Raw genomic sequence first — 13,667 nt, forward strand, 5'->3', positions numbered from 1 at the left:
GTGTGTGTGTGTTATTCCCAAGCTATGTCATGGGAAGATATATACATTTGCCCCAAATCACGTTCTGTATGAGAGACTGAGTGAGACCTTTAATAAAGCCTCAAGTTTGTGTATTTATGACTTACTTTACTAAACTGCCCCTTCTCCCCAAACTTCAACCAATTGCTTCTTAAATGGCTATGAGTCACAAAGTAATAAAACATTACCTGAGGCTAATTATGTCAAAGTGGCCAGTGTACAGTCTTGCCATAAACATCGCCAAATCATTAGCTTCCGAACCACTGTTTGTCATGTAGAGCACCTATAAAGTGACACAGAAAAACAAGATCTCTCAGAGGAGTTCTGGGAAAACAGAAACGTTTTTATTTATCTAAGCTCATCTACTTTCTCTTTTGACTGGAAGATGTTCCCCTTGTTGATCTCACTGGATCCCTTCGCAGATTGTTCGCCTCTGAAGCCCCCCCAGAAATCGCAAAAATACTCCGTTCTTGGTAGCCAAGCAGACACCAAGATCCGTCACAGCTGCAGAAAACCAATCCAGTGAGCACTTATTATTGGCCATATTGCAGTCAAAAGTATCAACATTTAATTTGCATTTTAGTGGCATAATGGGTCTTATTTACTAAGCAGCCTTCTGCCATTAGACTGAAGGGTGTACCCCTGGAGGGGACGTGCAGGCAGTGCCCTGCTGTGAGGTGCACATAGAAAAAAAGATGTGACGGTGGCTGGATCAGGTGCTGGGAGCCCAAAACCTGTTAGAGTACCTCCTCAGCGTCATGTGAACCCTGTTTGTCTTGTTCCTCAATAAAGAAGCTTATTTTTATTGCACCTGATCCAGCCACTGTCACATCTTTTTTTCTATATGCACCTCACAGCAGTGCACTGCCTGCACGTCCCCTCCAGGGACACACCCTTCAGTATCTCTCTTGCAGCTGCACGCTAAACACAGGACTTCTGGCAACATTGCCAAGTGTGAGTACGCTTTATTTTTCTTCCATGGATGTTATCTAGTCTAGCTCCAGGGGAGTGTTATCATGCTTGGGATTACTAGCTGGGGTCCCACTGTTCATTTATTTTGAGCAGTGTGGCCAACCTATGTGGTATTTCCCTATACCTCCCCATTATAGGAGTATTATTTGACTACATCTGCTAGCAAGTCATTATTGGATTATTGCCTGTGTTGATGAGGAAAGTGATATGAATTATTGGATTTATTACTGGACTAAGTGATACATGCATTGTCTCTGAGCACAGATACAGAGCTTGTCTCTAATATTGCCTTCTGCCATTAGACACCTTCCAGCGCTGGAAGACACTTTACCTCATTCAATTCCATGGGCTTAAAAGGTGTTTCCCAGTGCTACGGTAGAAGGCATTTTATGGTAGTAATGCTAAACTCCAGTCCTCCAGACTCCCCTACGGGTCAGCTTTTAAGGATATCTCAGCTTCACCACAGGTGAAGACTGAGCCACCTGTGCTGAAGCTGGGATATCCTTAAAACCTGACCTGCTGGGGGGTCTTGAGGACCGGAGTTGAGCACCACTGTCTTATCGCATAAGATTGTAAATAATTATGGGACAATATCCTCACTAAGAAAGAATATTCCAACACATACTCCCCCGGGTTTGGTTCCCATCGCAGTCCAAACATGCACATGTATTGCTATACATACAGTATACACTCTCTATCCCCCGCCCCCATATAAAATGTTCTGTCTAACCTTGCCTGTCAAATTTGAGATCATGTTCATATACTGTTCACATATTTTATTATTTGTTTTGGTGGAAAAAAGGAAGGCAAAATATGTCAAAATACTTTTGAGACCCTTAAAACAGCAGTCCAAGCTGCTGTCCCCCCCAACCTTAATACATGCATCAATACAATCCACACAAGGATAAGTAATTAGCTACATTGCCTATTGGTCCGTTCTCCTGCGATAGATCGGCAAAGTTTCACCTTGAGTGTTCACTAAATGGCCGTCAGTGCAGCAGAAGAGGAGCAAAGATGCAAAGTGCTGTGGGGAAGATCATGTGACCAGGCAGTCACTAGATACAATTGGTGCACTGCTAGAGAGAGGGCCAGGCTCAAAGAGGGGTGTGCCAGAGCCTGTTTCAGAAGAGGAAGGGGATGTGACTTTGTAAATGGTTGCTATAAATGTTGCTATAAATGTCTGCTATACAAACAAAACATGCTCGTTACAATATAATACATTAAACATGTCTTTCAGTGGTTTTTTTTAATGCAATTTAAAAAAAAAAAAACACATGTAGGATATTGTTTGGTCTGCAGCTTTAATCTGTTTTACATCTTTATACAAGAGAACAGCAGTGGCCATACAAAGCTTGTAAACATTTAAGGCCATTTTTACTAAGTGTGCTATGCCACAAAATACTTTCCAGCACCGGAAGCCACCTTTGGGCCAATTAACTTGAAAGGACTGGACAGTGTCATCCAAAACGAAGGGTGTTTTTTCTGGCATAGCACCACCTAGTAAATACAGGCTCAAGTATTATAAAGTATGAAGCAATTGTTAGAATTGCAACTTGCTATATGAGCACATTATACTATACTAGACATTGTTCACTATTTTATTCATCTGCAGTATATTATTTGGAATATTTAGATTTAATAAGTGCTCTGTCAACACCAAACAAAATAAATTGATGACAGAACTGCAAAAATATAAATAAAATACCTTCAGCTTCCCAGGGAGAAGACTTGTTAATTTCTCAGCGTATTCATGGATTGTGGAATGTAAGAAGATGTTAGTTGTGTGCCAAATACGCCCCAGCTGTTTCTGAGCTGCTTCGGTTACTTTCCTGCAATGATATGATGTCGTTATGTAAGGAAGGCAAATACCTAAGATCCAAATGAGAGACTTGGAATTACTGAGCAGAAATTACATCTTGTAACTTGAAAAAGGGGATAGAAGGTATGTGCAAATTAAGGGAGACCGAGTTCCACTAAGTGACACTTAGTCAATATAATGCATTTACTTGGGTGTGTTAGGTAAAGAACACTGATGTAAAGAAGTAATAAATCCTGCTATAAAGATACATTGTGGGCCAGTAAGTGAGGAGAAGAAGTGGTGAGTTTTACAATGATCCTCAAAAGGTATTTCTTTAGGCTGCACTTTTGACATCAAGTTTTATAAATTAAGTGGTAGGTCCACCCCTGCTGGCCCTTTGCTAGTCTCTCTCTGGTCAGTAAAAGTCCATAGTATGGCAAAAGGAGGCTTCCATCTGCACCACTTACGCGTTTCAGCATGGCTTATCAGTCACTGGACTCTCTCATGTTACTAAATTCCTATACAGAGATTTAGCTATCAGCTCCATTCTGAGCAGCTATGGTTCAGCCATAATAACTTACTGTTGGTAGTGCGAACGTTTGCAACCTTTTGATCGTTGGGGGCCACTTTATACAGTTACTGTGAGGTGGTGATTCCCCCATGCAGACATCATTTTTTCAACATATACAGGTGTAGCCCTGATAGGTTTTGGGCTATTATTCTGTCCTCCTCCTGGCAGTAATGCCTAGTAAGGGTAGGTGCGCCAGGAGTAATCATGGGGTTTCCCCACTCATTGCAGTGCAGTGAGTAAGAGAAGGTAGTGACATCAGGCCTTGTGTCCAATTAGAGGCACGGGGTGGTGCTTACTGGATCTGTACTTAATGCATTGTACTTCCTGATTTAGCCAGTCTGCCTCTACCGTGAAAGAGGTGAGGTTTACCCAAACTAAGCTGTCAGGGCTCTGGCAGTTTGAGGCCCTCCCTTAGGGGAGCGGTGGGAAACCGTTACCTCTTATCCCGCCAGGGGATAAGGGAAGAGCAAGGGCCACTCTCGGTGTCCTTTGGCTGGGAGTGGATCCAGGGACATCCTGAGGGTGAATACCCTCTACACTGCTATCAACTGCTGCTGAATACAGAAAGACCAATAAAGCATCCTGAGTTTTATATTATACCTCCTGCCTGAGAGTGAAGTCTATTGGGAAGAGGGGGAACGAGATTCTTCTGCAGAGACTTCTCCCCATACACCTGGGGCTGCACAAGATGGAGGTGCTGCACCTGCGAGTACTATTCGGGCAAGACCCCAGAAGCCTGTCCTGTTCTTCCCCTATAACATCATGTGGGAGACTCAGGGCCCCCTGTTACCAGCAGGTATGCACCACACTAAGGCTGCGTCCATGGAAGGACAGGCAGTGCTCAGCCGTGCGGACGCTCCGTGCTGAGCCCCTGCATCCTCAATGAGGATGCCTTGAGAGGGGGCTCACGCGCGCGTCCACAGGCGTGCTGAAGTGTTGGATTTTTCAGCCAACAGGCGAAGCTGTTTTTCAGTGCGCTGTCGACTGAAAACATCCAATCACAGCACAGCAGCGTCAACGTCACAGCGCCGTGACGTTGACGTCAGTACGTCGCGGGCTATTGGTCCAGCGACGTCACTGCCCTGCCTTCCCCCGCCACCCTATCGCACACGCTGGCTCGACTGCATGTGCATAGAATGGCACAGGCTTCAGCAGGCGAGCCTCAGCGTCAGCGCGGTTCCGCACTGCTCCAACCTCTATGGACGCAGCCTAAGTCATGTAACCGAGTGAGTTTCCCAGAGAGTGGCCCTATGTGAGATTGGGTGGGGGAATCAGGGTTACACAGGGTTTACCACTATCTAGCTATGTCTACTCATGTTCTCTTAGGGCTCATTACACCAGCATTCTCATTGGTATAGGGATACGTAGGAGGGTGTGTTATTTACCTGTTTATGCATGACTGGCCAGTTGGCGATCACTCTGGGAACTTTGTCCCCAGAGTAATCTTTATATTGAGGTTTACACCCCCACGCTGTTTTCCCTCGTCTATGTTCCGCAGTTTTCTTTAAATTACTCTTTGATCCGTCATTTATTGTTTGGCTTTAGGAGGTTTTTTTCAGTCTGTTTTCATGTGTGTCATTTTAGTTTTTCTTGTTTTATTAGATGTGTTTCATTAAAAACTACTTTATTTGTATTATACAAATCACATCTTTCATGGTCTTATTTGTAAGATATGTCTGAGTGCTTGTAAGAGACGTGTGCAGAGTTACGCAATGGAGACCATTTAAAGTGAAACTAAAAGGTGGCTTTATTGCGCCTGTCCCTTTAACACAGCAAAACATTCAAAATAAGCCAAAGAAAAACCTACTCCGCTTTGGAGAATATCTACACATGTAGTCCAACCCTCTCTAACTGGGTGGTTAGCTAAGCTAATTACCAACCCAAATATATATATATATATATATATATATATATATATACATAGAGAGAGAGAGAGAGAGAGAGAGAGATACGATATATAACAGTCCCATAAGAAAGTCTTATCTGTATCTTGTAGCTGTAGGGGAAGGCCTCTCTGCTCTCCTGAGTCCGCACCCTTGTATGCTATAGCAATATCAGGATCCAGGTTTAGAAATCGTGTCCCCTTTGCAATCTCTTTGCAGCTCAAGACATCTGTTTGTTCCCCAGGTCAGCCCACATCGTGGACTAGAGAACTCTATGGTCTGTCCTTCCTGGGTCAGCTCCAATTGTGAGCTCAGGAATCCTCCTGTTTCTGGGAACAGGCTTTTTCTATAGTTCTAATCAGGCAGGTGAAGTCTGGCTGATTGCTGGTGTGCAATTAACCAGCACACTGCTGGATTAGAGGCAAGTTTCTTAACAGGGATAAGTCCCTGTTACAGTGCTTTTTAAGGGGTTTCTTTGTGTTTGTGATATTTATCTTGCCCCTTAGCACCGCCAGTCCCGATTTCATTCATAGGGATATTTTTTGGCTTTAGATATCATTTATTGTTAACGGTTGTTATGATTGCGGTATTTCTTTGTGTGTGTACATATATACACACATACAGAAAACAGGACAGGCACTCCTATACTCAAAAAAAGTGAGATGTGTGTGCTCTGTTCCCTAATAATATATATATATTATTATTTATTTTTTAACAATGCAAATCTAATTACTTGTGAAAACCTCGATTGTTGAGGTGTACAAAACAAAAATAAGTAAAGTCTTTACTAGCACACTGCTGGATTTCTTTAGAGTGCTGTTGTAATTCTTCTTTGTTTCACCTCTCAGTACTAAAAGTACAGTCCTCACCTTCTTTGAATCCTCCTCATTGCAAGCTTGTGTAACGGTGTTTCCCCCACCCGGTAGGAGATTCTGCCATTACAGCGTGTGTGGTGCATGCTACCTGTTGGTAAGCAGGAAGGCCGAGTCATCCGCTGATGGATGTGGGGACACAGGACAGGTTTCTGGGTTACATACCGCATGTGGTTCTCTAGCAGTACAGCGCCTCCATCTGCTGTAGGCTCCAGATGTATAGAGGCGATCCTAATGATAGAAATACTTCCTCTCCTTCCCCAGTAAGATAACACACCAGGCAGGAGGTATATGAACAGGAACGGTTTTATTGCGTCCACATTCACAAGCACGGCAGTGGTCTGCCCAACACAGTCTCTGAATCGGCTACCCAGCTGCAGGATGGTCACTGGACAACCACTAAAAGGTGAAGGGCCCCCGCAGCTGTCCTAGCTTTTCCCTGCCCCTCTAGCAGTGGCAGGGGAAAGGTCCACACTCACTTTCCCCCGAGGTGGATGAGGAACAGAGAAGGCCCAATGCTCAGGCACTCTGATGTGTGATGTGCCTCTCTCAGTGAGGAGAGGCACTACCAAATTTGGGCGGCAATGCCCCTTAAGTACAGCCAGGAGGAGGGCACCAGGTCTGACCCACGATTGGGTATACTCAGGTCTAGTTCCACCTCCTCCCCCTGTCAGCCAAGGGTACTGCTAGAGAGTGGGGGAAACCCATGATTACTACTGGCAGGCCTGCTCTTACCAGGAATTACTGCCAGAGACGTCAAGCTGGTAGCCAGAAACCAGCCCTGGCTACAATTGCTATGTTTTTACTAGACAGTACATGTATAGGGAGATCAACAGACATACAGTAGGTACTCAGGTTAACATGCAGTTTCCTATTTAGCTTCAGCTGCAGTGAACAACAACAAGACAAGATGGCCTCTTCCATCCCATAATATGGTAACTTGCAACGTATGGCAAACTAAAAAAATACACAACAGATACTTACGGGTGGCAATGACCCACGCTAATAGTCACAATTCCTCCAAAGAGATCAAGATAGCGACGACCCTCTGAGTCAAATACCCACTGCATGTATCCCTGGTGTAACAGTATGGGCTTCTTGAATATCGTTACCAATGCTGGCGACAGATTCTGTTTGCGGATCTCCAAAATACGCTCATAGGGAAGTGACTGTGAAAACAAATTAGAAAAGGTTTTTTTTTTTTTAAAAAGGCATCCTCATGAGTCCATCAAGATCAGAGATTATGAACAGGGGTTCCCTGCAATTTTCACGTAATTTAAAAAGTGTACCAAATACAGAAGAATTTACAATGCATCTGATCTCAAGACGCACTATTAGAGAGAATCGAGGTTCCTTACAATGCATCTGATCTCAGACGCGCTATTAGAGAGGGTTGGGGTTCCTTACAATGCATCTGATCTCAGACGTGCTATTAGAGAGGGTTGGGGTCCCTTACAATGCATCTGATCTCAGACGAGCTATTAGAGAGGGTTGGGGTTCCTTACAATGCATCTGATCTCAGACGCGCTATTAGAGAGGGTTGGGGTCCCTTACAATGCATCTGATCACAGACGCGCTATTAGAGAGGATTGGGATTCCTTACAATGCATCTGATCTCAGATGCGCTATTAAAGAGGGTTGGGATTCCTTACAATGCATCTGATCTCAGACGCGCTATTAGAGAGGGTTGGGGTTCCTTACAATGCATCTGATCTCAGACGCGCTATTAGAGAGGGTTGGGGTCCCTTACAATGCATCTGATCACAGACGCGCTATTAGAGAGGATTGGGATTCCTTACAATGCATCTGATCTCAGATGCGCTATTAGAGAGGGTTGGGATTCCTTACAATGCATCTGATCTCAGACGCGCTATTAGAGAGGGTTGGGATTCCTTACAATGCATCTGATCTTAGACGCGCTATTAGAGAGGGTTGGGGTTCCTTACAATGCATCTGATCTCAGACGCGCTATTAGAGAGGGTTGGTGTTCCTTACAATGCATCTGATCTCAGACGCGCTATTAGAGGGGGTTGGGGTTCCTTACAATGCATCTGATCTCAGACACGTTATTAGAGAGGGTTGGGGTTCCTTACAATGCATCTGATCTCAGACGCGCTATTAGAGAGGGTTGGGGTTCCTTACAATGCATCTGATCTCAGACGCGCTATTAGAGAGGGTTGGGATTCCTTACAATGCATCTGATCTCAGACGCGCTATTAGAGGGGGTTGGGGTTCCTTACAATGCATCTGATCTCAGACACGTTATTAGAGAGGGTTGGGGTTCCTTACAATGCATCTGATCTCAGACACGCTATTAGAGAGGGTTGGGGTTCCTTACAATGCATCTGATCTCAGACGCGCTATTAGAGAGGGTGGGGGTTTCTTACAATGCATCTGATCTCAGACGCTCTATTAGAGAGGGTTGGGGTTCCTTACAATGCATCTGATCTCAGACGCGCTATTAGAGAGGTTTGGGGCTCCACAGAACTTCTCAATTTAATTAGTGGGCTCCTTAATCAAAAAAAAAAAGGTTTAAAAAACACTGATCTAGATAGAAACTTGACTTCAGTTATATGAGGTAATAAAGCCCCCAAACAATAAATCAATGTAGTTTACCCCGCTTGCCTCAGTGAATGATTTAGTAAATGGTTGCATGGACCAAAGGAAAGATTTGGGAAGAGTTAAACGATGAACATATTGCAATAGGATATATCAAATTCTGTATCTGGTGCTGTCATTTATCTGCCTTTTTTTCTGCATCAAAATATTTATCAGGTGCATAAGCCCCCTATCATATTGAAATCACATACTGTAGAAAGGAAACTTGATTAACAAATGTCTGTCAGCTGACAAGCACAGGCATGAAAAAATAAATAAATAACTGTTTACATAGTTACATAGTTACCTAGTAGGTGAGGTTGAAAAATACGTCCACCAATTACAACGTACTGTATGCTAAATTTAGACAAAGTGGGAGGAAATGGCGGTGCATCTGCTGCTGCTGAAGATCACATCTGACCAAAAAATTGCAAAGAACTAGGTGCAAAAAGGTTTATTAAAGGCACATTAAAAACAGCAAAAAAATATGCCTCTGACGCGTTTCACGTGGAAACCCACGCTTTATCGAAGAGTAAGTAAGTACAACCGATCGTATGTTTAAATACCCATGAATCCCTCCCTTCACTTAGTGACGCTCTGCAATTTCCTCCAATAGGAGGCGTCACACCCCCTTGGTGACGTGTTAAACACTAACCCAAGGGAACCGCCGGCTGTAATGCATTGACTGCATCAGTGAGAGGTAAGATATCCTCCCAACAGTGACGTGACGGCCCATATTGGCCAATCACGCAATGACTGAAAAAACTGTAAACACTACCGCATGATCAGGTGAATGAAATGATCGTAAGGGAGAGAAAACATGGGTATACAAATAAACGATTAACAAGCTGAGTCACAGTTATGTCCATACTTGCATAATATGGACAATCTGTATTAAGACACCTTGACCCACATAACAATTTTGTATTATTAAAACACTATCAACACTATAGTGAAAATTATTAAAAACACAAATTAATTGCTGAAAAATATCCTCACAATACATGAACAATACAAAAAATATATACCAAAACAAATTGTATCATTATCTCAAAATCTAAATGTAATATTTCATTTCATAAACAGAATGCATCGTTATCTCAAAATCACGTTCAAGTATAATATTTCATTTATTTGTATATGTACTGGGCAAGACCAAATATGTAAATATTTTTGATTTATAGATTTTTTTCTTTTTTCAAAAATCTTGATTGTAATATATTGCAATATTTGTATCTCTTAAGAAATATACATGAATGAACATTATTGTTTAATTTTATTCTGTTTCATTCCATAGGATGTTCCTGAACCGGAGACATAAATAGATTATTTTGAATGATTTTATAACTCAATTATTTCTGCTCTACTCATAAGTAGTGAAAATCGATCGAAGAGCATATTCACACAGATATACAGTTGATATCACAAATTTGTACATTGTTACAAGAAATGTTGTAGTTCCCAATCTACGTTAATTCCATGGGGTACCATAGTATTTAAAGAGAACATCCAGAACATTTCTCTTTTGTTCAGAATGTTTAGTCTGTCACCCCCTCGTTTTAAAGTCTCAATGTGCTCAATCGCCAAAAATTTGAAATTAATGAGCCCACCTTGGGGGCATTCTACAAAGTGTCTAGACACCGGGTGTTGTTTATCTTTAATCCTAATAAACCTGATATGTTCCATTATTCTTTGTTTTAGGGGTCTTATAGTTCTCCCAATGTTTCCCTTAGAACATTTACACCAAATGTAATAAATCACAAATTGTGTGTTACAGTTTATGAAGGATCTGATCCAATATGGTCTTTTTGTTTTCTTTACAATGATTTGTTTGACTGGACATGCATATCTACAAATTTTACATGATCCACATGTAAAGAAACCTCTTGTTTTAGTTAGTGATGTTCCTGGTTCACTGGATGAAAACAAACTGGGTGATAGATAATTGGCCAATGTTTTAGCTTTGGTAAAGACAGTTTTTGTACCTCTTTCAATAAACGGGGATAGTTCACTGTCAAGTTTTAACACATTCCAATGTTTTTGTAAGATCTTTTTGACCTGTTGTGCTTGATTACTAAACTTAGTAATAAAGAATGGGGTATCAAAGTTTTTGTGGTTATTTTTGTGTGTATTACCCTTTGACTTTTTATTTCTTGTTTTATCTCCACATGTAGCGATAAGACTATCCCTATTCAATTGTAATGCATTGTCATACGCACACTTAACAGTCAGTTCATCATATCCACGCTCTCTGAACCTCTTCGCCAAGCCCTCTGCATGGTGAATGAATGTCTCATCTGAGGAGCATAACCTAAATACATTGTTACTACCGTAAATGTGAGTGCTCTCCCAAAAACCCATAAATAAATTTGCATAAGATGGGGCAAAAGAAATCCCCATAGCTGTGCCCCGTGACTGAAGAAAAAAGTGATCATCAAACATAAAATAATTGTGATTTAGTAAAAACTTTATGGAATCTAGCAAAAAGATTTGTTGTGCTCCTGATAATTGTGATTCATGTAAATAGTATTGGACAGCAGCCATACCTTGGTCGTGATCAATGATGCTATACAAAGATGAGACATCCATTGTCACCCAATGGTAGGTTTTGGACCACTGGATGTCCTTAAGTGACTTGATGAGATCCACTGTGTCTCTAATATAAGACGGTAGGAGCTTGACGAGAGGTTGCAGGAACGAATCAACGTACCGAGAAAGACCATCTCCCAAAGATCCAATACTGGAGACTATGGGACGCCCCGGAGGGTTTTTTTTCAGTCATTGCGTGATTGGCCAATATGGGCCGTCACGTCACTGTTGGGAGGATATCTTACCTCTCACTGATGCAGTCAATGCATTACAGCCGGCGGTTCCCTTGGGTTAGTGTTTAACACGTCACCAAGGGGGCGTGACGCCTCCTATTGGAGGAAATTGCAGAGCGTCACTAAGTGAAGGGAGGGATTCATGGGTATTTAAACATACGATCGGTTGTACTTACTTACTCTTTGATAAAGCGTGGGTTTTCACGTGAAACGCGTCAGAGGTATATTTTTTTGCTGTTTTTAATGTGCCTTTAATAAACCTTTTTGCACCTCGTTCTTTGCAATTTTTTGGTCAGATGTGATCTTCAGCAGCAGCAGATGCACCGCCATTTCCTCTCACTTTGTTTGCAGATACCTCAAGGCAGGAGCACGCCGACAGGACAAGGAAATCCCACAAGGTCAGCAGTGAGTAACTTTAAACTTGTTACTTCATTTATGTGATCAGTCCACCCCTCATCACCACATAAGATTTACCTATAACAGGCTAGTGGTCTGTGTATGGGAATTGCTTATATTTTTGGACGTAAGGAATCCTGTGTCTAACAAACTGTCTATGGCTATGAAGAGATTAAAGATTTAAAGACAAAGTCTTCTCCTAGTGAGCATCACAGAAGGGGGGTACCCCTTCTTTTCTTTGCTAAATTTAGACGACAGGTACTTTATCCTAGATTTATCCTATGTAGCGCAGTTTCCCTCACCCTATGGGAGATGTGGCGGTTATTGTGTGTGTGGTGCATTACCTGAGGCTCACAGGAGGCCTGAACCTCCGCGGCTGGGAGCCTGGGGTGTACCTGATCCACTGATCCAGAGACGTTGTCCGCGATGGCCTCCGCCTCCACGTGGGGTGGTATCCGGTTGGAGTGTCCCACCATGAAGAAAGTCTCTGTGCCTTTCGGTGAGTGGTCTGGTCGCAGACCACAGGCCGCAACTGCTGTGCGGTGTTCTGCTGTGTCCTTGACACTAATGAGGCTAAGTGGGACAGTGTCCCTGTCTAAGGGCCTGTCTCTGTAGCCGCCACAAACTATACAGTGGAGTCGGGGTCTAGCTGGGGCCTAAGAGGGTCTTTGGCCTAGTGCAGGGCCCACTGATACCCTGCACACGCACACCCTACCCTTCTGATGTCCCAGCTCCGACTGGCGTGGCTTGCAGCGCGCAAAAAGTATCAATATCCCCCTGCAGGGGAAGCTGCAGCCCTATTGGCTGTTGGCCGGCATGTGATCTAGCAGCCCCGGGGGCTGCTGGGTGTTGTAGTGTCCGCGGAGCACCTTTCTGTAGTGGCGGCCGCTACTGCGCTTATCACTGCACACGCGCGAGTCTCCTGCACATGTGCGATCAAATCCAAGATGGCTGCGCCCTGCTACGGGAGCCACTGATGCCTCCGGCGACCGGGTCGCCTGCCACAAGCTGCCGCAACACTCTTAACGTTCCCCCGCTGTAGCGGAGGTAAGCAGCGGGACCGGGGGAGGAACCCTGCTACATGCTACACCTATATTTGTACTTACAGTATATTTTGATCCAGAGGAAGGCAAACAAACCCCCCCACAGTGAAATATCCAATGCTGTCTCATAAGGGGAAAATTAAATTCCTTCCTGACTCCAAATATTGGCAATCAGATTCTCCCTGGATCAACGCCCTTCCCATGTTTACTTATTTGGTATATCCCTGTATACTATTCATCAGGGTCGCAGACAGCTTTCCCGGGCCTCAGGACTAGAGTTTCCACCGGGGACCCCCACCCAGCGACCTTGCGAGAAACCCCCTGTTTTCTCTTACACTCCCCCCTTTTTCACACACCTCCTCACTGTCACCTCCCTCTCACACTCCCGTCACCCTTTCTTTCCCCCCACTCTCTCGCTCTTTCTTACCTCCATATCTCCCCTCCCTCTTACACGCCTACTCAAACTCCCCCCTCTCATCCTGTCCCTCCCCCACATCCTACACTCAATAACCCCAAATACACACACACACACACACACACACACACACACACACACACACACACACACACACACACACACACACACACACACACACACACACACACACACACACACAATAGGTCCCCCTCCCCAAATGCACAGACACACACACACACACACACACACACACTAGGTCCCCCTCCCCAAATGCAC

The 13,667-nt window shown here is 43.7% G+C and overlaps 1 protein-coding gene across 9 annotated transcripts in view; it reads right to left on the reverse strand.

Moving 5' to 3' along the window:
- AGXT2 (alanine--glyoxylate aminotransferase 2) overlaps positions 1-13,667 on the reverse strand; it is a 66,061-nt gene that overhangs the window by 26,794 nt on the left and 25,600 nt on the right. For all 9 annotated transcript variants that reach the window (XM_075588007.1, XM_075588000.1, XM_075587952.1 and 6 more), the window contains 3 exons: positions 7,099-7,283; positions 2,696-2,819; positions 207-301 (listed from right to left, as the gene is read on the reverse strand). In XM_075588007.1, coding sequence (XP_075444122.1) covers positions 207-301; positions 2,696-2,819; positions 7,099-7,283 — 404 coding nt within the window. The remainder of the gene's footprint in view (positions 1-206; positions 302-2,695; positions 2,820-7,098; positions 7,284-13,667) is intronic.

The sequence above is a fragment of the Ascaphus truei genome, chromosome 1 (assembly GCF_040206685.1).
Source record: "Ascaphus truei isolate aAscTru1 chromosome 1, aAscTru1.hap1, whole genome shotgun sequence".
Taxonomy (NCBI): domain Eukaryota; kingdom Metazoa; phylum Chordata; class Amphibia; order Anura; family Ascaphidae; genus Ascaphus; species Ascaphus truei.